This window comes from Protomyctophum parallelum (genome assembly GCF_964188405.1).
Source record: "Protomyctophum parallelum genome assembly, chromosome: 11".
Taxonomy (NCBI): Eukaryota; Metazoa; Chordata; class Actinopteri; order Myctophiformes; family Myctophidae; genus Protomyctophum; species Protomyctophum parallelum.
The window spans coordinates 26,243,310-26,270,290 of record NC_139707.1 but is presented as its reverse complement, the minus strand read 5'-3'; the positions used below and the strand labels follow the sequence as shown (position 1 = coordinate 26,270,290).

Below are 26,981 nucleotides of genomic sequence, written 5' to 3'. Positions count from 1 at the left end.
GGCTACCTTAAGATCTTAATAATAACCAATATAAATGTTTAACTCCGTTGCTATTCTGTGCTAACTAAGCAAACGCAAAGCTTGGAAGTCCGATGAGGCTCACGTATACTCTGTGTGTGTGTGTGTGTGCGTGTGTGTGTCTCTCTTATCTCTCTCTCCCTTTCTTTCAGTCATCTTCAGGAGCTGCCCACGCATCCGTTCCAGCCGTGGGAGGAGGAAGTCCATTGTATAGTGAGCCTGAAGCAAAAATGCTGTTACTGCAAACGTGCCAATTCGCTATCCAAAGACTATTGGAACAGGTACGGAATAGAAAATGTGTACACTAGGGCTGGGCAGTGTATCTGCTATGATAAGACTAGACTAGACCCTCATCAGTGTTTTCCTAGTTACTTGTGCAAGCAGAGCGCGCAAGTAATAATTTCGCCCATGCAGTCTCTTTCACCGTGACAGCCAACCCGCCATTTGATGTGTATGCAAAAAAACATCAAATCTGTGCCTGTTTTGCTGGGACCAGATTACACAAATGACCATATTTCTTACGTCATCATTGAGAGCTAGTCATACGTATACTATATACATAATCAGTAAAAATAAAATAGCAAATTGTGCCTGATCTGCTGGGACCAGAGTACGTGGTGTGTATATGTATGACTAGCTCTCAATGATGTCGTAAGAAATATGGTCATTTGTGTAATCTGGTCCCAGCAAACCAGGCACAGATTTGCTGTTTTTCTTGCATAAGCATAAAATGGCGGGTTGGCTGTCACGGTTTTTGGCGCAAAGTAACCACAGTATACCGTAGGGCATTAACCAAACGTGATTTTTGATAGTCGACTCGACTACCATCAAAATCGATTTATAGTCGATTAGTCGGCGGTAAAATATGATATTTATTCCATCCAATCAAGCATTAAAACATCGTGTTATGAAACAGCCAGCGAGCGAAGCAAAACAGAGCGGTGAATGCACTATCAATGCAGGCCGAGTGGAATAGTACTAAGAGAGTGGCGACACACTTCCTATGGGCTATAGTTCCAAACATTGGAACTATCCCATTGAGATAGAATGAGCACTTCCGCATTCCATTGTTACAGTGGGAGTCAACGCGAGTGTTGCCACTCTTACTAGATTACGCTGAATGCCGCTCTGATTGGCCGAAATTAGCTCAGCTGTTTCAAGTCAAAGTTGCAAGTCCACAATGACTCACGGATGGACGCGTTGTGAGCTTGTAGATCTGCTATTTTTTATGCACAAGACCGTTCTATGGAGCAGCATAGCATGTTACGTTGTTCACAATGTTTGGAGAGTGGAGACTGGAGCAATGAACCATGCGATGTTTTTCATACAACCCTAAATGTTCAACAACAAGTTACAATCACAGTTCCTTTGGTTTTTAGAAGGAGCTACAAGCAAGGAGGAGGTTTGCTAGCTAGCAGGCTGCCAGGCTATGAATCAGATGATCAACTACTTAACTCCATCGCGAGTCTTTTGCGGCTACGTATTAGAACTATGATCGTGCAGCATCGCTGTTTGTTTTTAATAATGCCACACGCGGCACGCAGACTTTTGTTGGATAAGCATGAAGAAACATGAAATCACGGCAAGAGCTACTGTAGTTTGACTGTCACCAAACTGGATACTATTGGGCAGAGCGAGGAGGAACTCCTGCTATACTTTACTGTACCGGACGACGACACGTCTCCAATCTAACTTGTTGAACAAACTACAGTAATAAACTCACCAATAGTAAACGTATTTACACACTGTAGTTGTCCCCATTGATCTTATGAGCCTATGAGGCATATCACATATGCTTTTCCCAAAGAAAAACTGTCTTGACTGCTGCTAGTGCCACCGCCGATACGCCGCCCACCACACCTACACGAGTCAGACGAGTGAGGGTGACGGCAAAACCCATGTACAGTAGGCTTGTATGATATGAAAACAATCAGCCAGGAATGGATTAGTACTGAAGTTGGCGAACTACCAACAAAACAACCGAGCTCACAGCTGCATGCCTGCATGTCTGCTGTAGAAAAGCAAAAGAAAAAAAAAAGAAAACATAAAAAATATTAAAAATAATTAAAAATAATATTAGCGAATAATCGGATGTCAATTAACAGTGTCGACTAGTGTTTTGCTAGTCGACTAGTCGACTATTCGATTATTATGTTAATGCCCTAGTATACCGCTAATCAACTTACAACTACATACTCTATATAGTATATGTATATGTATACGTATGTCTTACGTCATCATTTAGAGCTAGTCATACGTATACTATATACATAACCAGTAAAAATAAAATAGCAAATTGTGCCTGATTTGCTGGGACCCGAGTACGTGGTGTGTATTTGTATGACTAGCTCTCAATAATGACGTAAGAAATATGGTCATTTGTGCCAAACAAGAACCAAACAAGAACCGTTTGGCAATGTATCTATTTTAGCCGTTGGAGATCTATTCCAATTACCACCAGTAATGCAAAAATACATCTTTCAAGGTACAAGTAATGCAATGGCTAATATATGTGGTAATGGATGGGATTCATTTAAATTGTTGGAACTTAATGAAGTAATGCGACAGAAAGATGATTTGAACTTTGCTGTAATGTTGAATCGAGTCAGAGAAGGAGAAATAACAGATGAGGATATCCAACAGTTAAAATCAAGAGAAATAAATCCTAATGATGATAATTACCCAGAAGATGCACTTCATGTCTTTGCAGAGAATACATCTGTCGATGAACACAATAAGTACAAACTTGATTAATTGAATATTACTATTTATCATATAAAGGCAGAAGATAGTAGAAAAGATAAAGACACACGACTATTTGATCTGGATTGCACAAAAAGGAAACTATCACAAACAGGAGGTTTACCAACTACACTCAGTATAGCAATTGGTGCACAAGTGATGTTGACTACTAATGTAATGGTATCTGATGGATTAGTCAACGGTATCAGAGGATTTGTTGAGTATATTGACTTTGGGAAAAACGGCACCTATGTTACAGTAATACTCGTTAAATTCCAAGACAAAGATGTTGGTCTTAATGCGAAGTCTAATAGTAACTATAAAAAATATCCAGAAGCAGTTCCAATCTACAGACATGAAGCTATCATTTTCCATGGAGGCAGAAGAACAGGATCAACAAATAGGTTTCAATTCCCGTTGACATTAGCTTGGGGATTAACTATTCATAAGGTTCAAGGTTTAACTATACAAGAGATTGTCGTATCTATGAAGGGCTCACATTTTAACCCGGGACAAGCCTATGTAGCATTCAGTAGAGTGAAAAGGATAAAAGATCTATATATACTTGACTTTAATCCTAAAAAGATCAAAGTGGATAAGAATATAGAGAGAGAAATGATACGATTACGACAATCACCTCTTGAAAATCCAAATATACGGAAGATAACTCAATTACCATTAAAACATTCATTAAAAATTGGATTATTGAACGTCAGAGTCAGAGTCTAACACATTTAGAAGATATAAACTCAGATTCCCAACTAGAAATGTTGGATCTAATAGCTTTTACTGAAACACACTTAAAGAAAAATAATAACATTACTTTTAAATTAAAAACAATGAACACGAATTACAATAGAGAGAGTTATGTTTGCTATAAAAGAAGATATTTCCATTGAAATAATTCAAAATGAAATCAGGATATTAGAAAAAGTAGAACACGTATGTATACATGTAAAATATCTTATGTACAGATCACCTAAAACAGACCTTTCGAAATTAAACACATTTCTCGAAAACTAAGTATCTATCATTTCCGACTTCTGCAATTATGATAATAGGAGATTTCAATGAAGACCATAATACTGAGAAAGATAGAAGTATAAAGACCTACATGTCAAGATTAGGCTTTAAACAATTAAATACAAATCCAACTACAGATTACGGAAGTATTTTAGATCATGTATATTTTAACAAATGTGAAAGTATTATTACAGAAATTGAAGTTAGAGACACATATTACTCTGATCATGATTTAGTATTAATATCACTATAGTCCAAGATGAAATACATTGAAAACAATTGACAATTTACAATAAGTAATACAATAATTATACTGTATAATATATTTTAATTCAGTTTATATAAAAAAAAATTCATCACATATCAATGATTTATTTTTCTTTGAAAAACTAAAAAGGGATCTAGAATATATCTACATCGATAAAACTGTATTTCTTATATAGATAGAAACTTGAACCTTACTACTTAATAATACTAGGTGTTTATATGCATAAAGTAGGTAGGTAGCAAATAGTTACACCTAATGATTATACATTTCAAACGTTCCTTCACAGAGATACTGAGATTTAACAGTTTACAGCGGTCGAAAGTACTTGCGCGCTCTGCTTGCGCACTAGTTGGCCATTTATGGCCTACTATTGTGCAACAAGCAAGTATGCACTCGACAGAGTGCAGTTCTAGTTTTAATTACTTAAGCTTTTATTGTTTTATACTTGCATTAAGTTAAGTTAAACTATTAATCTGGTGTCAGTGAGGTCAGATGTAGAGTTGCTGGCCGGCTCCATATATTCACAATATGTGGAGAATGTCTGAAGAGTGCAGACTGACTGTGAAAAGTGGACTGACTAAGTAGTCAGGTATTAAAATACAACTACCAACTAGATCTAAGCTTTTCATATAGTATCATATAGGAAACACTAACTGTACCACAGAATATGATACACATGGCACATAATGTTACATAATGTAACAATCAGGCTATCATTTGCCATTATATTTTTCCTTTCGTTTTTGTGTTGCTAGCACAAAAATACTCAATGAAATCGATGGATGGCTACAGTATGCCGCCTGCTCGTGCTCTGTCTGTACAACCCTACAAGATATCTCCATTTCCCACTGTTCTTTGCTGCCAAGGTTTTCTTTTTGCTGTTGTTGGTGATGTCACCTCTTTAAATGGCAAACACATGGATGAGGAGAACAACGTTCTACAGTATATGACCACACGTTCAAGAGCTCAGCTTTGACAGGCGGCGTGCAGGCAGAACGGACAGAAGAGAAAGAAAAGAGAGCTACACTTTACACAAAAGTGCTCAGAATAGAACAGCGCTTGACCGCTTGTGTGCTACAGTGTGTGTCTGTGTATCCTGTGCGTGTGTGTGTGATACAGTACTTCCCTTGTTCTATTCCGGTTGTTGCGGCGTGGTTCAAATTATTAATAATTGCGGTGCAATTATAGTGAACAACTGGCCTCACGTAATACAGTATATGTCACTGGTGCTTTTTTAGGAAAACAGGTAGACCGGCCTGAACTGCAGTCTGCGATGTGGCTGACTTAAAGATGGAGTGCCGTGATCCCCCCCCCCCCACCCCTTGCCTGTTGCTGATGCATATGTGACGGAATAGGCTATATTGTGGGTGTGTTTTGCAGGTGGATTCAATGATGACAATATGTCTTACCTTCAGGAGCAGTGTGCTATGCTCAGTGCAAGGTTGTGCTGGTAACTTTCACATTTGCGCTTTTCCAAGTGCTCAAAGCGCTTTACAATGGTTCTTTCATTCATACATTTGGAGGTGAAGCGGCGACCAGTCGACGCCAGAGTCCTCACTTCCCACATTCACACACCAGGGATCATTGGACGACCTGCTCTACCTCCTGAGCCACAGCCGCCCCATCAACTACGATCGCAATAGTTGCTCGGCTTAAAGGACCACTTCACCACTTTTCAACCTATCTTCATATAATAGTCCTCACTAATAATCATGAAAGAAATGGTAAAAAAAAAATCTACTCAGTCTGTGTCTCATAGGAGGGCTGTGGGCAGTTCAGAAACCGTCTTCCAGTGACATCATCGATGGGGAATACAAGCTAATAAAAACTGCAGGCTTTATAGTCCTGAAAAGTTGCAATGCGAAAATGGAAGCCATCATTCTCACAATAATGAAAATCTAAACATTTTTGTAAAAATATCTTGTTTAAAAAATAATCTGCCTAATGATGATGTCACTGGAAGACGGTTTCTAAACTGCCCACAGCCCTCCTATGAGACACAGACTGAGTAGAAACAAATCGTGCCATTTTATCATGATTATTAGTGAGGACCTATTATATGAACATAGGTTGAAAAGTGGTGAAGTGGTCCTTTAAGGGTGCACCAAATTGACATTCAGTTGGATAGAAATTTTAACATTCGCAATTCATCGTTATCAGACCCTTTACCCTTCAAGTTCTTGTTTATGTCACAGATTATTGGCTGTACAGATTGTGAAGAAAAAGATTTGGGGATTGATGCTTTGATGCTAAACGGTGTGGTAATTTCCAAGAATAACTGCAGGGAAACATACACAGACAGGGTGAATGCAATATCTCTGGACCTGGCTTGTGGCCTCACAGAGATAACAATTGTGTGAAAAGCTGAAAACACAGAACAAAGGCTTTATTTTTTATGTTTTAAGAGAGGAAACCTGTAATCTTACATAATTTAGAGATTGGGTTTAAAGAAAAAAGAAACGATCCGGTATACTCAAGGTTAAAATGAGGAGGATAGCCTTTATTAAATTAAAAAGGCAACTATCCTTCTTGACCTGATGAAACATCTTGGCAGTTGCCTTTTTAATTTAATACAGGCTACCCTCCTCATTTTAACTTTGAGTGCCCGGATCATTTCTTTTTTCTTTATGCCTTGATCCCTTTTGATGTGTGAGACTGTGAGCACCTTTTTATCTCCGGCCGAGCACCTGGTTAGTTTTTTCTTTTTTTCTTAGAGATTGGGTTCTTCCCTTTAATCCATAACATTTGTTTGTATTTCCTTTATTTTCTTTCCATTGAGTGATTCACTTTATTTTTCACATTTTCTCGCACGAATGAACTACCAGCTAAAATTGGCATTTTGTAGAACTGTCACTGTGAGTCACTGAATCCTTCCGTTAACTGGAGTTCGGGACGGGATGAGTGGGCTTCCAGAGGAATTTGTGGCAGTTACGCTGAAGTTAAATGGAAAGCACAATGCATGACGTGAACAGAATTTTAAATGGATTTAAAGTGTGGAACCAGTCTTCCCCTCCCATGCCATCATCTTTTTTTCTTGCATAGTTTTTTCTTGTTCCTGTTTCCTTCACCCCCGACTTCCTCCCTCCCTTGCTTCCAAAAAAGTACCAATACTCCATCCATCCATCCATCTTCAACCGCTTATTAATTTGAGATGCCACTAACCAAAAACAATGATCTGATCGCTAGTATAGCTCTGTGACCCTCAGTAGAACACGGGCAATTATTACATTCGGTTCAGACATGACAACACGAGCTCTTCTTCTCTGCTCATTACTCTTTCTCTGGCACTTTCTACCTACCGCGTCCTATGTTTTTTTTTCTTTTTTTTTTTTTTTTTTTTGCGGCTTACGCCTTTTATTGATTTTTGAAGGGACAGACAGTAGGCTGACAGGAAACGGGAGAGAGATGGGGGGATGACATGCAGTAAAGGCCGTGTCGGGTCCGGGAGTCGAACCCGCGGCACACTGCGACTGGATTACCAGTCCGGTGCCCAGACCGTTACGCTACGGCCTGGGCCTCGCCTCCTATGTTAACCGGCGTCCAAAGAGTTAAATTACTCTTTATTTTTTGGGTTAATGCTTTATTTGTTTACTTAATCCCTGCCCAAGTCTGTCAAATGTCTGTTGGCAAATGAAAACGTTGTGTGTGAGGCCGCTGGGAAATCGGACCAAGACAGAAATACATACGAGCACTTGGGAACGGACACACACATTGGATTCTGCTACAGAGGCTGAGGACTAAAAATGTAATTTTAAAGAATGACTGTCTGGCATCTGTGAAATACATTATAGAGCCTCTTATCAACTTAAAATGTGGTTCACTGGAATTCTCTGCGACCAGAAGAGTCCCCTCTTCTGATGGCTACTTTATGAACAACTTTGGATGATCTACTTCTTCTGTCGTCCTAATAATATGCATCAGAAGATTGAATGTGACTTCTACTCCTTTTGCAACATCTATCCAGCCTATCGGTCAACATTACCACGAGAAAATGTGAATTAAGCAATAAATCACGTTTGATATGAAATAAAATATGTCCTCTGGGAGACAGTTGGATCATAATTCCAATCATGATGTCACAAAAAGCACACAAGTTTTAAACTATAAAACCAAACGGTAAAAAAAAGATGGAGTGAGAACAGGAGACAAAGGTTAGATGGATGAGGCTCATTAAACACGCTAGGCCCCATGGGTACCTTCTCCTCTGAACCATTCTCTTATTGTGAAAGTTTTTATTATGACTGTAAAGTTTTCTACCTCCCCAAAGGAGGAAATGCCTTTCACTGTCAGTGAGTCTGTGGTGATGCAAACATCACCATTTTGGTCAGTGGATTTTCATCCTTATTTTGGCTTGAGTGCATGACTCCATAGCAATATCAGAATGTGTGACCGCACAAACAATTAGCTTTAGTCATGTCATTATGTGAATCTGCAGACATGAGGCCACAAGTTCCTTCACCATATTAGATAGGGACTCAATTTATCTTAAAGGAGCATTCAGTGATTTGGGTGATTTGGAAAAAACCCCGGTCCGCCCCGGTAACAAGATGTGCACAAGGGAAGAGAGAGAGAGAATTATGTCTCTATTGTAAGAGATGGGCAACATACTTACTGTATAGTAGAGAACAATGCAAACAAGACAGAGGATACAATGCACAATGAGAGATAATGATTGAGGTTCAGAGCTGGTCTCCTGCGGAACATGAAGTGTGATGAATCATTCTATAATGAGTCCAGAACCCTTGTGAAATCAAGAACCACGACAGCTCTGTGTGTGTGTGTGTGTGTGTGTGTGTGTGTGTGTGTCTGTGTGTGTGTGTCTGTGTGTGTGTGCACGCGCACGCCTTTGCCTTTGCCTGTGAGTGAGTACGTGCCATGTTGTCCCTGCAGTCTGTCTCAGTAAACATTTTCATGTTTCCAGCAGTCTCGCGCTGTGCATTCGCCTCTCTCCTGAGAGGAAAACTTGGAATTGAATAAAGGGCGGACGAGGCAGATAGATAGATATTTATAGTTTGTCTGTAAAGACAAGAAAAATGTTGTCGGCTGGACGGACGGATGGATGGACGGATCTGGATGGATGGATGAAAACCTGAGAGCTGACCAGCACAACCACAGTCTTATACTGTTTATAGCCATAGATGAGTGATGTACTGATGTCATAGTCTGGCCTCCACAGAGCCTATACTCAGCTTGTTGGATAAGATTTTGTCCACAATTCAATTTGAATTGATCTTGGTACCATAGGAGAGATAACAGCCAAACGTTGATCAAAATAACAATTCTTCTACATTCTCTAATTGTTTAGACTTCGATCTTCTTCCTCCCTGGGGGCCCCGGTGCATTGATACGGTTGCACCGTCGATATTTTCGCCGAACATCGAATATCGTCAATTCAAGTCAATCTAACAGCAAATTAGACGTTTCTTATTAAACCTTGACTTTGACTATTTCAGCAGCGTTTGGCAACAAACACAATGAGATACAGTATTTGTGAGTACGGTATGTTTTTTTTTTAAAGTGTGTTCTTGATGACTGCGGGAGTTTGTGCAGGTCAATGAAACAAGGCCAACTCTCAAAGACATCATGAAAGAAACAGTCAAAACTAAATACATAAAACACTGGCAGTCACAGTCAATAGAACACCATTGGTACACTAGAAAATCTGTTTTAAGTAATGCCGTTGCAACATTGCCTTCGAGCAACAGGGATGTTGATTGGCAACTGGATAAACGTTCAAATAATATACTGTAAATTACTAGAAAAGACGACGAAGTCAAATATGTGTGATGCTTTGTTTTGTTTACTACCGGAAACAGAGCAAAAAAACTTAAAATGTAAAAATGAAAAACAAAAAACTGTTTAATTCCAAAATGAGAACCACTGGGTTCCCCATGCTACCACTTCGAAGCGGAGAGGTACGGACCGGACGGGCCATTTCGGCCTGACGCATACCCAGGACCCCGAGGCCTTTCCCTCTCTGCCGCTACCGGCCCAGCCAGTATACTACAACCCTGGGCCATATCTGAATGCCCACGGCCGCCATTAGTGACAATGGACAAGATGCTGAAAGGATTTGACACGTTATATAGTGTTGACCATTAAAATGCAATTTTCCCCATTTGTTACAACTGTATTAAATAACTTGTGTTTTATATGTTATCCATAATACAGTGATCTGATCGTTGTATGGCAGTTGAAGGGTTAATTAATGTGCTTGTGTCATGTGTAAGTGTTATAACCATATGCATTCACCTTTCTATATTATTGTAGACACAGTATATTATGTGGCTTCCCTAGTAAACTGAACAAGATGGCCTTGGCCTGAGCCGACTGCTCGTGGGGTTACCCTCGGGCAAAAGAGAACTTGAGGATAGAGGCTCATGCACGTGCGGGCTCGCTCGTGCACTCGGCTCTATGACGCTATGTTTTCTAAGTTGATATATGCAAGAGTCTTATCAGCAAAGACCCCAGATGCGATTCTTTGGCTGACAGAGAACTACTGGTATTCTCTCTACCTTACTCGTTAGACACTGAGTCTTTGTGTGCTATCTTTTTTTTAAACTGCATATCTTTTCTGTTTCTCTCTCTCTCATTTTTCTGAATTAAATACTGTTTTTTTCATATCACTTTTCCCTGGAATTCCCTGCTATTCTCGTTTAACCCTTCGACTCCCGGGCCCCACCAGGGCCTTGAGTGAATGGTCAGACAAGACAAAGAATTACATGGTACTAACGTCCGCACAGCCTGCAGACAACAGATCTTACACAAAGTAAAAAACAAGTGTCCATATATGTCATCCGTCTTGTGTATATTTTAGTCCTGGGCATGACGTTAAACTGTTCCGTTCGAGAGGACCGGCGACCCTCGAATGTAAACAGCCATGAAAGGAAACTATGGATCATTACATTAAGGGCCCCTCTATAGGCTGAGCGGCCGTTAAGGGAGATAGAACAAAAGAAAGGGAGTGTGTAGTAGAAGCCTTCATTGGTGTGAGTGTCTCTGGGCTCTGAGTCAAGTGTATGGTATTATAATGTATTATTAGGCATTCTTAATAAACATAATATGCATACTTCATATGATGTTCAGTAGAGGAATCCCACATCATACAAGTGTGAGACAGTTATCACGACTGTAGATTTTCACTACAGTAAGTCATTGCTGAGACAGATTAGAAGACGGGTAGAAAGCCCTAATCGGGGGACTGACGGTGTACCGAGGTTAGGCGAGAGGGGGCCGGGGTCGAAGGTCGACCCCAACGGAGGGCCGGTGCTCTCTCTTTACAACATTTCACCAGTCCAAATTGGGAGCATGATCTTTGAAGTGTTGGCTGTCTGGCTTGTGCAGCCCCTTCCTTGCTTGGTTGTGTAAAACTTTCACTGTTCACTGTTCAGGTGAATTTGTCAACTTCAAGACATTTTTCTTTCTTGTATCTTCCTTCGATGGCACTATTTCCCAAACAGTGAGCCGGGACCCATTTGTGGGTCACTGGCCAATTTTTGTAGGTCACGACTCGGGTAAAAATCCAATTTGGGGATTTTTACGCGTTGTGTGCTTGTAGATCTGGTATTTTCACTAGTTTGGGTGCCGAGCAAACGTCTAATCTCTCTTTTGGGTCTCTAACACTCCACAAGCTGCCTTTAATAATAATAATAATAATGGATTTTATTTATAACGCACTTTATATTCGCAAGAATCTCAAAGTGCTACAGCAGTGAATAAAAGCAAAAGAAACAACACACCATTAAAAACATCTAAAAGAACAGGAACATTAAAACATAAGGGCAAGGCTATAAAAATGCTTTGGTAAAAAGGAAAGTTTTGAGTCCTCTCTTAAAAGCGTCTACCGACTGTGGGGCTCTCAGGTGGGCGGGGAGAGCGTTCCACAGTTCGGGGGCGACCGAGCAGAAAGCCCGGTCACCCATGGTGTGTAGGTTGGTCTTTGTGGGTTTGAGGAGGTTGGTGTTTGAGGAGCGGAGGGAGCGGGTTGAGGATTGAAGGGTGACAAGTTCCTTGAGGTAGGGGGGGGGGCGTTGCCGTGGATGCACTGGTGGGTTAGCAGGGAAATCTTGTATTCAGTCCGGAATGAGATGGGGAGCCAGTGGAGTGAGCGGAGGATGGGTGTGATGTGCTCGTGTTTACGCACTCTCATCAGGACCCTAGCAGCGCTGTTCTGAATGTATTGGAGCCTTTGAAGGCTCTTGCTAGGGATCCTGATGAGAAGTGCGTTGCAGTAGTCCAACCTGGAGGAGACAAAGGCGTGGACCAACTTTTCAGCATCAGGTAGAGTGAGGGTGGGACGGAGTTTGGCGATGTTTTTGAGATGGAAAAATGATGTTTTGCAGAGGTGTTTGATGTGGGCCTCGTAGTTGAGGTGGGGGTCCATTTTAACACCCAGGTTTGTGACGACAGATGAGAGTGGAATGTCCTGGCCAGAGAAGGTGATGCTTGTGATGGGGGATGATTGAACCTGGTGTGGGGTGCCGATGATTTTAGAATAACGCTCTGCCCGGAAAGTTATATTACTGTATGAACACTAGTCCAATATGAACAAAGGAAAATGTTGACGAAAACTAAAATGAAGACTCTACAATGAATTCATCTGCTGTACATTAATGTTTATATGCCATGATGGATGCTCAAAAGTCAAAACCCATGCGTAATCTAAACCCCTTTCATCGTACAGTATATGGCAGCATTGGCATGTGTCTGCACAATATGTCGTAAACATTCTTTACCAAACCCACGGTCACTGTCTACATCCACAATAGAAAGAGATGTCCACAAGAGAAATATATATATAATATAACCTCCATTAACATTCTGTATCTTTATCAATGTATGTATGTTAAAATAGATTTTTAGAGTCACTTTTTATACTGTGGCTTGTACTGGTTACTGTATGCTCCCTATGTAGTACTCCAAAGACCAGTTATTTTACCAGGGGTATGGATGAAGAACACAAGCTTACTCATAGTTTTTTTTTTTACAACAGATAAACTCTTCTACAATTCACATGTTTGTGTTTCCCAATGTCACTCATGTATTCTCAAGTCCATATACTATAGCTGATATGTTTTATAACATCACATGGTGCTCCATAGCTGCAATAGGTGTCAGAAGTGTTGATGTTGTTTTGTTAGTATCCAAAGCACAAACTGGTTTTCAACTATATGGATTTTCTCAAGTGGTTTCCCTGAAAATGGCTCTGCACACTGGGAGCTGTGTGTAATGATCTCCACGAGACAAAATCTCCAAATTGTTTGCCTCATTCAGTTCCTGCGTCGCTTACACTGGTCAGTCAGGGTGTACGGTAGCTGGACCACGACTCCGGATATGCAGTCAGGTTGTAATTTAGTCTGTGTCATCCCCAAAGACACAATGTTGGGAGGGAGGAACCAAAAGGACCCGTAAAGGGTCTATTTGGTTGGTGGATACCATACAGAATCGGTCTCTGTGTTTGCATGTATGTGGAAATGAATATAGTATAGGCAGACTCTAGATCAGATCTGGGCACTGAACAGTAAGTCACAGGTACTATGAAAAGCCTATTGACACAAGTTTCAGTGTGGCAAAAGCTTAAAAAATGCCTTCAAAAGTAAACAAAGGCCTGCAGCCAGAAAATCTCAACTGAAAAACCTTCAGAAGACAAAAAACAATAGTTTCCCTCCTATATACAGGTTTAATGTTTGTTTTTAGTTCAATGTTTGTTTTAAAAACGCCATTGACAATGAAGGGAAAAATTACGTCATCTGGTCCCTAACACAAACATTTAATGCCATTAACAATAAAGAGAATTTAATGTTTGTGTTTGCACCGTTTGTTTTACATCACCATTACATCAACTAATCAACATCAGTTAGACTTTAATTTATTAGCGCCCCTCACTTCACACGGGTGTGACTTTTTAGTTTTTTGATGGCTACAACCAAAAACCTTTTGAAGAACCACAACAAATATCAATATTTATAAAAAATGGCTACACTGTTACTCGACTCGCTCGCCTCGGCTCCCCACTCATCTGGCGATGCCATGCCACACCTTTCTCCCAGCACCCACTGACCAGTGACCACCCCTTCCCTCCCTCACCACACTTCCACTAGCCCATTAAGACCCGAGGACGCATCTGTGTCACCTTAGCTTTTAACCACCTTAGTTTAAACTTTTAACCACCTTAGTTTAAACTCATAGCACCAATTAAGTGCCGCGCTACCAGCTTGTAGATTTGCTTCTTTTTTTTTTATCGTGAAAATGTGGCGCAAATCTTTGAATATTCTTTCCCAGCAAACGTTTTTAACTCAAATATCTGCTTATTGGCGGTCCCTGGAACATCATACTGTATTTTCAGATGTGTGTCTGCGGCCAAATATCATTTTTGGGCTCCTTGACATGAAATAGTTTGAGAACCACTGATATAGAAACACTGTTTTTTTTCTGCAGAAAACTGTCCTGATTTTGAAGACATTCGTAGAATGGGGTCCTCAGGTCTTTAATGCGCTAGACCATGCCCTCGCTCCGCTTGCTCCTCCACACCACCAGTGCCGTTATGAGGAGGGTGACCAGGACGGGGACCACGATGAAGGGCCCCAGGATGCGGTTGGGCGGGTCCCTGAGGAGCCGGCCGGACATGGAGCAGTCGCGGAAGTAGTGCGTGTGGAGGCGGATGAAGAACTCGTCCACCAGACGGTTGGGCCAGAAGCAGCCGAGCTTCAGTGCCACCAGGTATGTGCAGTTGGTCAGCTCACTGTAGGGCCTGGAGGGGTGGATGGAGAGAAGATGGTTCATTAAAATATCACACCATGTCTGATTGGCTGATTGATCTAGGGCGCTGTTTTACAAACACTGGGTTGGGACCCATTTGTGGGTTTTTGGCGGTATGGACCCATTTGTGGGTTTTTGGCGGTATATATATTTTTTGGGATGTGCCGATGAAACATTTTCATCTAATCTCTCTTCTTGGTCATACGACCTGAAAAGTTTGCTAACCACTGATTTAGGGTACATATTAAACTACCACTACCACTGAATAATCCAACTCCATCTGTGTAGAAAGTGGGCTATTGGCTTTAAGAGCCCAAACTCGTACAGAGGCATGATTAAACTGCAACGCTGTGTCCATGATGTTTCCGTTTCATGGCTGTGCATGACCTCACGACCAGTTGCAGAGTCTGCAAGTGCGTCACTTCCACACATTCCTACATGTGCCGATTTCAAAGGAGTGAATCGAAATGGGCCCAGTGCTCCAGAACACAGCGATTGCACAAGACAAGCTCAGTTATTCTACATTTGAAGTTTCTCATGATGCAGTATGTCCCTGACGTCTGATGAGCAGCAGTACTGAAGAAGGGTCCTTATCCCCAGCGGTCTTCCCCTTGTATGACATTGAGGACCTTTAGAAGTCTATGTTTTTTATATAATGTGTTTTTTTTTAATGTTTTTAATTGGTGTGCACTGAAACATTTGTGAACAGATTCAATTTAAATGTCTGGGTTCCCACCTACTCACTTAGGGTTGACGTGTAGTGACAGGAGGGGCACCAAATGTGGTGATTTGATTGGATAATGCATGGGGGCACTCCCTTACTATGAAAGTACAAACCTTTGTGTATGTTCACATGACCTGATGAAGATCATATAGATCGAAACGCGTCAGATTTCTCAATAAAGAAAGTATTTTTGTACCTGTGGTGTGCCTGTGTGTACCTGTGTACTGGTGTACCTGTGGTGTGCGAGCTCCATCCATCATCCACCAATTTCACTGTAACATCGCCATGCTGGAGTGACCTTTAGTGTGAGTGAGCGAGTGGCCGAGATTCTGGGTATTGGAATTCAGCTATAGAGTCCAGTGCAGTTAATGTATTTGTTGTATTTGTTTTTGTTATTCTCCATACCTATGTTTGATTACTTACACTCTGCTCAATCCTTACTGTCTTGAGAAGTACAGTAAGGATTGGTTTGATTTTTGAAATGTTACGTAGGTGATAGAAACAGGACTTGGTGACCTTCTTTACATGCAGGATTCAAAGTTTATACGGTAATCAAAGAAGACACCCAGATTTTTGGCGGAATCATTTATGTTAGTTGCCAATGGGCCCAGGGAGAGCCGAATGACGTTGGCAATACTGAATACAGGGTCCATGACTATAGGATCTCTGTTTTATCTGCATTAAGCTGTAAAAAATGTTGAGCCATCCAATTGTTGATTCCTATTAAACAGTTAACTACGGTATTGCGCATCTAAGTTCTAACCCATGTGCTGAAATAAGATAATGTGTTCTTATCAGTTAATCAAGCCAGCCTGTTTAAACAATGAAAAGAAAAAATCTGATCTGATCCATTTTCAGCCTGGAGCATGTCTTGGCTAATTAAGGGGAAAATGTATGTGATTGGATTAGTACTTTCCTTCTCACGAGGTGTATTTCTGGCACAAGATTTCAAAATGCCAAGAGAATTGTATTTGAAATGTAGTGGAGTAGAAGTAAAAGTATTGGAAATTGGAAATACAGTACTTAAGTACATGTACTTTCCACAACTGGTGGTTTCCCACATGTACTGTAACACACACACACACACACACACACACACACACACACACACACACACACACACACACACACACACACACACACACACACACACACACACACACACGAGGAGTGCACACCGCTTTGAAAGTTTGATTTGCTGGATTCACTGACTATAATAAACAGTCTAGTAGTTAATGAATACTGTATCTCACAAGATCCAACTGCTCCAGCCATCTGAGAAATAATTGGGTTGCTCTGTTGTTCTGTTATGTCATTCTTTGTTCTGTGTAATGAGTTGAGACTCTAATATCCCAATTACTAGACTGATCCAGATTTAATAGTGTTTCACTGTGAAAGACAATTAGTCAACATTGTTATCCAGAGCGACATAGTACGAGTTCAGATTAGGTGCAATTAACCAACTCGTTACTGTTTAGTAAAGTGTGTGTGTGTGTGTGTGTGTGTGTGTGTGTGTGTGTGTGTGTGTGTGTGTGTGTGTGTGTGTGTGTGTGTGTGTGTGTGTGTGCGTGCATGCGAGTGTGAGGGCGTTTGCGTGGGTGTGTGGGTGTGTGCGGGTGGGTGTGTCCATGCGCGCTGTAAAAAATAATGAGAATAGAATGAGCAGATTTTGAGTAGGCAGACCAAATTACTGCATGTTTTTTTGTGAGGGTACCTACCCTAGGGGACTCGGGGTGTCATATTACTTTTAATCTGATACTGTACTAATGCAGTTCCTCAGGTATTTGATAATGTATGAAAATGAACTAGTGAAATTAATTTGTTTTAGTCTCTTCTGTCTGTTGCGCAACTGAATGGTGACATGCTAAATCTGTGTCTATAGTATTGTGATAGCCTACTGGTATTTGGCCACATTCAAATGCAGCTCAGATTTTCTTCCTTTTGGGAAACAGCATAGTCTTGCATTGTTGGTGTTTCCGTTGGCCTTCCTTACGTCCATTGTGAAAAATGTAATAGTAGTAATGTTTTGTATTGAGACACATTAAAGTTAACCCGGGGCAAATTCTGTTCTGCAATGTAACTCTCAAAAATAATAATAATCATCAATTTTTCTTTTCTTTTGAAAACAAAACGCCTGCAGTCCCCGAGGCTACTGAACCAGCAATCCTCTCGTATATGGTCTATTTCAAAAGATACACTAAAAAGTGAAATAATCTTAACTTAATATTTAAGCCCCTCCTCCCCCCGCTAACCCCCCCCCCCGCGCGCGCGCGCCACAACGGGGGAAAAAGTAAAAAGTATTTTTTTTCTTTCCCCCCTAAACCCACACGTTTAGGGTTTAGGTTCTAGTAAACACTTATTTGTAACACTCTTTAAACGTGTCACAGTGTTTAGATTATAAGAGCATGTGTTTGTTTAAATGCCATGATTGCAGCACTGAGTCATCTGTACATATTCAGGTCTAATTCATCATGGGGGCTCGATCCCCGTCGCCCCCACGTAGTCTTCGTCACTGTTTACAGGGTTTACCTCATTGATTTGTTTAGAGATTAAATAAACCACTCTCTTTGCTTTGATTTTTATGTCTCAACTTCCTCCTGTGTAATTGCTCTAACTGCAACTCAGAATAAAGGTCATTATTTAGCTCATAACTCCAGTCAAAACGGAATTGGATTTCTGTCATCTTAGATTAATACTCAGCAACTTCTGAAAAAAAATCTACAAACCGTTGTGTATAAATCTATTCATTTGAGCATTCCCTCCTTCAACCTCAGAAACGGGTTAACTGGTTTGAACTTTCCTGTCGAGACTTTTTCTGTCACTCAGACTCAGGTATAGTTCACCTCTTTGGCAGCACAGAGAGAGAGAGAGAGAGCTGGGAGATCCCTCCCTATGAAAACATACCAGGCTGTCACACATCAGACAAAATGTTTTCTCACTTATCACATTCTCACTCTCCCTCTTCCTGGCTCTGTAATGTTGCTTATCCACTTTTCAGGCTACTGTTTAGTTAACTTTCTTATTGTCTCCACCAGGCCGAAGGCATGGGGAGAGAGCATGTTTTGCACTCCGTCCGTGTGTAGCGAATCTCCGGCACCGTTAACCCGGTCGATGCCAAACTTTGCACACACACTCCCTGGATGCCAACGATGAACCTCTGCCCCAAATTTTCCAGAACGGCCTGTTATAGCAGGCCGACTTTTGTAAAACAAATTTTTTTATATTACTCCTCCATATTTTGTCCAAAAATCCTGCAAATCGTTACACAGTATGTCTATAGTCATGTGTTCAAGACGGATCTGTCCGATATTTCATATTCCATCCTGATTGGCTAACATTGGCTTTCAAAATTTGCAAGATTGGCCCGTTTTGAACAAAAAGCCTCATATCATGAACGCAGTGTGCAATTTACGTGAAATCTTTCACAGACTGTCCTACTAGACTGAGGAATATTTCCCACCCTTTTCACATTGGCCTGTTATAGCGCCACCAACAGGTGGCCACAACCTGGCCTTTTCACATTGGCTTATTATAGCGCCACCAGGAGGCCACAACCTGACCTGCCCTGGTGGATACATGTGCCCCGAGGGGCACTTTTTCAAATTTGTCTTGTTTCTGAGTGTGCGTGGGTGCATGGTTAAATCCACACGCATATGTTTGTGTATTCACAATGTACACTTTAAACGATGCAGTGTGTGTGTGTGTGTGTGTGTGTGTGTGTGTGTGTGTGTGTGTGTGTGCGTGTGCGTGAGGGACACAGCATACCTGCGTGAGTGTGTGCGTGTGCCGTGCGTGCATGCGTGCCGTGCATGCGGTCATACCCACTCAAAAAGCAGAGAACTACACCATATTTTGCACTAAGATTCTTGGCTGTTTGAGTCCCACTTAACAGTAAAATGCTATTTGTGAGGGTTCGTTCTGTTGTCTGTTCTGTTTATTTAGTTTTTTAGTTTTTTTTCAGCCCATGCAGCTGTCTCTTTTGTTTATGCTTGCTCCCACAGTTTCTTGGGTTAATAAGGTTAATATACATTTTTATGAGACATTTCCAAAAAGGAAATCTCAGTTATAATCAGAGTGGCAGCCAGACAATGAATGAAGCTGCTGTTGGACACTATGAGGTCTGTGAAAACACAAGGCCCATAATGATAATCAGTCATCATTGAGGTCCAGGAAAGGGAACTGCAATTAGTTTTCCACGCTACAAAGCTCATTGCGTTTATTCAGTCCTGGGCTCATGTGACCTAATGGAAAGCTCACTTGCATAAGGGCATATGTGCAAATTATGATTGTGGAGAGAAATAATTAGAAAGGGGTAAATCTCCCTCTGAACCCCTAATTGCTCCCGATGTGCAGGTTGGAGCCTTGCATGGTGTCCTCCGGCATCGGTGTGTGAATGTGTGTGGGGTGAATGTAATGCACAATATCTGTAAAGCGCCTTGGATAAAGGCGCTATATAAATGCACCATTTATTTTTGGTCCATTTTTTAGAATGGAGTCTTTTAAAAATCTTTCCAAAATCTTGTCAAAACTCCTGTAGTGTATGGGAGGCTGTAGGAGATTCAATTGACCTACATTTGAGTCTCCTACTGGAGACTCAAATTAGCTAAACTAAGCTGGCTTGGGCATCTAGTACGCAAACAATGTTGCCTTGCAACACAGATACACTAATGGTAAAGATATATGACGCATAAGTGAATGAACAAACAAGCAAACAAACACGCACACATGCACGGACAGACTGCCGTCCTCATCGGCTCTCTTTACACGTCTACCACGTAAACATACGCACACGTCATTGTCCATCAGCATATTAATTTGAGCATAGGTGGTTCAATAAATTGCCAGGCCTGGGCAGGAAGCCCTGTGTTTGGCCTGCTAGCCTCGTTACAAGCTCCGTGATGGAGTGAAATGAAGACAACGATGCATGAGTGTGCATGAGTGTGTGTGTGTGTGTGTGTGTGTGTGTGTGTGTGTGTGTGTGTGTGTGCATGTGCGCGGGCAGGCGCATGCATGCGTGTTATTAGCAAACTTGCCCGAATATTCTTTCACATGTTCAATGCTTTTTGAAATAATTACCTTTTTTAAACGTGACTTTTTATACCGGAAGTGGATAGTATTATGCAGTCTACCTCCTGTCTGCTTGCTTGGACCAGGTCAGCCAGTGTGTAGTGAGAAGCTCACTCAATGGACCCTGGATCTTTAACTCTATTTTACTCTGTCTCTGTCTCTGTCTCTCTCTCTGTGTCTCTCTCTCTCTCTCTCTCTCTCTCTCTCTCTCTCTCTATATATAACAAAAAACATCGCATGGATGCACCTGGGACGTATCCTCAGTGATGTATCCCAAGGTCATCAGGGTTTCGGGTCTCTCAACATCATACCCCTCACTCAGGCGACCCAGCCGGGAGTGATCAAGTCCCGACTTACGTCCCAGTAGCTACCCTCAATCAGTCCCACTAGGGCAAAACCAGGGGCACACAATCCGTTGGAACTCTACATTATTGTTAAACATCTGCATTACTTAATTTACAAGAAGCCTCCACAATCCTCCTTTTTTTAATCAACATTTGCCTGTTATCTCTCCTATGGTGTCAACATCTACGTATCGTATACAGCATGAAATTGTGGACAAAATGTTTGGGTCTGAGAGGCTAAACCGAATAAATAATGGACCTTGATATGAAAAGGGTTGAAAACCACTGTGCTAGAGGAAAGGCCATGGGGTCACCAAAATCAAAAGGGTCCATCCTCTGGGGAGTATGAAAATTCACAGCAAATTCCATGCCAATCCGCCCACTAGTCTGTGGTGGATTTCTGTTGTGGGTCTTTCATTCAGACAGACCCGCATTTCCATCTTCAGAGCAATGTACAGTAGGGACTATCGAGACAAAAGCAGTTCAAACTAATCTGGCAGTGTATCTTATTAGTTAGTCATATGGTGCCAGGTGGGTATGAGTCATTGCTTGAGAAAGTGGATGATATACGTACACATGCAGATTGCAGACGCATGCATACAAATGAGTCACATACAGTAGAAACATTGTGACACATCATACAACACAGTATCCGAAGACAGAATTATAGTGTTTTTTCCAAGGCTTTATCCATTAGAAATTGATCATAATTGTATCTTTTTGTATTTATAAAGTGGGAAAAAAAGACGTACAAATATTTAACTAAATTCAAGAAAAAAAGAAAGTGGGAACATGTTGGGCTCCTTCGCCTATTCACTCCAGACTCCAACAACTCAGCTATTGAGGTTTCTTCAAAATATTGAGATTTTTTTTTTTTTTCTTGGCACGAGGATTGTTGTCTCACAACCATCCAACTGATTTAATGAATAATTGAAATGGAACTTTCTGTCTTTAGCAGACATACTATACAGCTGCTGTGTGCACTTTGTGAAAGTGAGATAAGATGAGCTTTATAAGTCCCCCCTCGCCCCCCCCCGTCCCCCCCGAGGGGCAAATTTGTCTTGAGCACACACGCCGTTCCACTCGTGTGCACACAGCCGCCCCCATCACAAACATGCACATTAAATTGCCACTTTATACAGAACCCTAGCTGGCACTGACCCAAGATGAAGACATCGACCCAGTGTTGTCCCTCTTGCCTGATTTGTACTTGGTTACACACTGAAAATGGCCAATCTAAAAGCCCACAACTTGAGAGAGTGAAGCTCGTGAGCTTATACAGTAGGTTGTCTATTTTCAGTGTGTGAGCGTGACACCAGTGGCCACTGAAATTAATCTTTGAATAACCCTTTAGGCACTCCACATCAAAGAGCTGGACTTATGGCAAAGCCCCTGTGATATATCGAGGCCTGTCCTGGGTGCATAGTGATAACAGCTCTCAGTCTCCATGCCGACAGCCTAAAGGCCTTTTTAGACGGAGAGTGTGTGACACAGACATTGTCGTCTGGATCAACGACAGGTCTAATTCAGGTCTGCTCAAGAGGGGCAAAAAAAAATAATCAACAATCCAGGACTAGGCAGTCGCACGGCGTGTGCACGAAACGAGCACATGTACGAGCGCCCATGTAAATACTCTTACATTGTCGCCCCTCAACTTCTCCGCACGTCCAAAATAAACGCACGCCTCTCATTGAAAATGAATTACTAGTGAGTCGCTTCCCGTCTGAAAAGACTAATGGAGGAACAGGATGCCAGTGGACAAGAGAGACAGCATCATGTTGAAGGAACACTGTGTATACTCCAGGTGCAACAACACAAAGTATTGAGCTGAGTCGATCGCAGAAGCAACGAGACTCGTCCCTTCAATAAATTCAAATTGCAACTGTAATTTTCTACTCACGCGGGCACTGGAGTGTTAGCTGCAATATGATGATGGGAGAGGGCAAGGCACAGCGAGGCACGGCACAATAACAATAATTGCTTGAGGGGATTGGTGGTGGTGTTGTGTGTGTGTGTGTGTGTGTGGGGGGGGGGTGGGGGGGGGGGGAGAGGGAACGCTTATGCTATACCTCAGAAAGGGAGCTCTGAGCCACATGATGAAGCCATCATGATTCATGAGTCATACTGTAGTGTGGTTTATTTGTACAATGTTGTCACGCTGTTGGCAAAACCAAGAGAGAATTGAGGATAAAAATATCTTCAAAAGAGGAGGGGGCCGTTTACTCTCAAGCCCAAGGCAATGATTTGTGATGCCACTATAGTTGCAACTTTCAACTATTTCCAACATAATCCTAAAAATATGGTTGGCAACGATATCAATTCAGGATTCAGGACAAATGAAGGAGTTAGTGTTGAGTTGTTTCTTGTGGTGCCGTGCTCCCAGGCGGATCTTTGTTTTGGGCCTGAGCTGACTCTTCTTCGCACTCCTGACTTCCTGGTGCTTTTTGTGGTAAAAAACTCCATGGATCCATTGTTTACCTTATGCATTAGTATTTTCTAAACGTATATGGTTATGAGGTTATCTAATTGTGTTATATTATTATATCATATTTTGATGAGTATGGACTACTGAGGTGTTACAGTATTGCGCTCAGTATATGAAGTGAGTAGGCCTACTGAGTACTTGATGACTGTGATGATGTAGCATTCTCTCAAGCCAGACTATCTGTTCAACAAAAGGTAAAAGTTGAGAACTGATCTGCTCTTAGGACTGGAAAACATATTCATGAACATTTAAAATATAGTTTTGAATTTCCATTTCGGCTTATCAGCTTGTGCATGTGCTTTGAGTAACTAGGTTACCAATAGGACTTATTTACGTGATCGCACAGGCGAAGTGGGAGGGCTTCATTTTCTAATCATTTTGGTAAAAACTGTTAGGTGGAAGCATTTGAAAATTCTGGGAACCAACCAGCATGTCCGTCTCCAGAGATTGGTAATGTAATACTGTACGATGTCATTTCTGCAGTTAAATTCTGATCTAAACACATTTGTTTGTTTCACTGCTGCTATAGAGCACATCAATATATAATAATCAATATCGGTAGAGGGCGCGGGTTCATGTAATTTTTAATTGCATTGTAATCCCCATAGGAGGATTTTAGGCCGCCTCATATAAGAACTGTATTTGGAAATGTCACCCCGGCCGTTTCACTCATATGGATATGAAGAATCAACTGACTGAGAGAAAACGCTAATGTTACTGCTGCTGAATTAGTTACCTTTTCGCTAGAAACAGACGGTATCATTTTTGGACCACAATGCTTATATGAGATGATTTTAAGATGACCCCATTTTATTCTCCATAGAGAAATTACTTCCGGAGTGATGTCAGGACTTTGGCACTCTATTCATTAAAATTTAAACTTATTTTTTTATGGCAATATTCTGCTCTGGTCATAAATGAAATGTGCGAGGAGAGTGTGTAACTTGCACCACAGTTGTAACGAAGATGGCTGGACACATTCGGAAATTAGCTCTGAGCATCTTCTTCAACTTCTGAGCGCTTTGGTGTTGACATTCATCAGAGGAGATGTGTTTCCATTTTCATCTTTTAAAATTAATTAAATTCTTTCCACGTAAAACTGCCTCCTCCTGGCCAGCCGGGGCGCCTGATGGAGGGGAAAGGAACTGGTTGGAATAACGTGTTCCTTCCACGCACTACGTCCAACCAGGGAAACTCCCCCCTGTCAGGTGTAAAAGAGCAACTTGGACACTCAGGCATGAAGGAAGCATGAGTTAAAGTCCGTTGCTCTCCCCTTGTCCCCCATATATGGGGACTAGGTTGGTGGAGGGTGTGTAGATCCCAGGATCACATTAGATGATTGACACAGGGGTGAAAAATGGGTTACAAAATCGTGGGATACAAATATATTATAAAAATATATATATATCTTTAGTTTCCACGTAAAAACAGAATTATGTTGTGTTTTATTACATGTACTGTAGACACTTGTTGAATGTTGTCAATAGAGTATCAAACAAGCTGCAACAACGACTCTGCTTTTCAGTCGGATTGGTCAGTGTGCTCAAGAGCACTCCTGCGGTCTCGAGAGGGTATTTCCGAAAGCATTGTACTTGAAGAAGTCTGCACTTTGTCTGATTGCCTCATTGGCTACAGGTGCTCAGCTACAGTCAATATTATGCAGCAGAAGAACAAAACAGCTGAGTGGTTTTGCAATGCAAGACTTTTAGCTCGGCTTGACATTTTCTTCAGGCTATTTTTCCTTTTATTATTGGATTTCTTCCCTGGACACGTCAGCGCTCAGGTATTCCTCAGAGTACAGGCCTCATTATGCACTGCTACAATGAGAGAGTGGGTGTATTGTGAACCCAGGGTAATGTATTGTGTGCACTGTGCAGGGATTGCTTATGGCAATTTGAGGGTCCTTGGAAAAGTTTGGGAAAGTCCTGGTTTCATGCATAATGGCCAATGATGTGGTGAAAATAAGTGAACCATAGAATAAGTGAACCAACTGGAGACAACACAAAGCACTACAATGACGTGCACAGAAAATTTTGCTGAACCATAAAAACATGAGATCTGTTTTAAATCCTAAGATATGACCTCAACATTCAGTCTTTCTCAAATGTTCAATCCTAATAGAACAGCATAAGAGCCAGACACAATGGGTTAGAGAAGTAGAAAGAAACAGTTGCACATCTAATGCACAATGCATTCTGAATGTACTTGAAGTGGTAAGAAGACTGTATACTATAAAATGCGGTGACAATGTGGCAGCAGTGGACATGAATAACAAAAGTATAGGTGACAGCCTGCGATCTGTTTGACATCCAGCTCTCTCTCATGCACGTACGTGCGCACACTACTACACTACTCAGGATGTGTAACTATTTAAAATCTGTGTGAATGAGTAATGTGAAACACATTGTACCTTTGGATAAAGATGGTATATACATTATCTGCCTGTCTGCCTGTCTGTCTGTCTGTCTGTCTGTCTGTCTGTCTGTCTGTCTGTCTGTCTGTCTGTCTGTCTTTAATTCACATCCAGTAAAGACAGTTTCCTTGAGGTGGTGGTGAGCCAGATTTTGTATAGGGCACCCGAAAAGGTTAGAAACAGCTCCGCTTATACATGCGCTCCCTTTGTTGTTTCTCTCACCCACACACTAATCAATAGTTCAATAGTTCGAAGGTGACCAAAACTCAATCAGCTACTGCAGGGGCTGCGGCCAGGATCGAGGCATATCTATTGGGCTTTTGGTGTCCCAAAGCGTCTTGGTGCTAATATAATCTCCTTTCCGCCAATAGATCATTGCTCATTCTGTGTCAATTGACTGCAAAAATCTTGCAGAGTAATTGCATTATGCAAATGTGAAGTCTTGCACTCAGCATAGTACTGTGTGTGTGTGTGTGTGTGTGTGTGTGTGTGTGTGTGTGTGTGTGTGTGTGTGTGTGTGTGTGTGTGTGTGTGTGTGTGTGTGTGTGTGTGTGTGTGTGTGTGTGTGTGTGTGTGTGTGTGTGTGTGCATGCGCGTGCGTGCATGCATGCGTGCGTGCATGCGTGCGTTTGTGTGAGAGAGACAGATCGTATACTGTGTTTGTGCCTCGGCTTGTTTAGCTGGATATGTGTGTGTGTGTGTGCTTATTGTGTGCTCTCATTGAGGCAGGGACCGTGTGGATCCCTGCAACTGACTGCAAACAAATATGTAATGTGTGGAAGGTCAAAATGTGCTGTATTAATCTTGTTGGGGAGTCGTTATGGTAATGTGCGAGCGTGTGCATTTGCGTGTGTCCTGGCTGTCGGAAACACGGTGGCCCTCTCAGCTTTCAGTAGTGGAAATTAACTAAGTACATTTACTTTGTTATTTTCTTATACTCCACTACATTGGATCCAAATCTTTTATTACACTACATTTATTTGAAAACTTTAGTTACTAATTACTTTGTAGATTTTGATTATTATATTATTACAAAATATACATAAACCACTTCAGCCCCAGGTGGCCAGTTGTCACCTACAGTACATGTGTGTCCGACTGTCCGTGGCAAAGAACGACTTGGCCTTGTCCGTGGCTAA

General features: G+C 41.5%; 1 protein-coding gene across 2 annotated transcripts in view; it reads right to left on the bottom strand.

The window, feature by feature from the left end:
- Nucleotides 1–14,545: 14,545 nt before the first annotated feature.
- The window catches only part of LOC310866741 (receptor activity-modifying protein 1), a gene marked incomplete at its 3' end in the record, with an annotated part of 53,690 nt that continues 41,254 nt past the window's right edge, over nucleotides 14,546–26,981 (bottom strand). For both annotated transcript variants that reach the window (XM_083776462.1, XM_083776463.1), the window contains exon 3: nucleotides 14,546–14,801. In XM_083776462.1, the coding sequence (XP_083632588.1) occupies nucleotides 14,546–14,801 (256 nt within the window). The remainder of the gene's footprint in view (nucleotides 14,802–26,981) is intronic.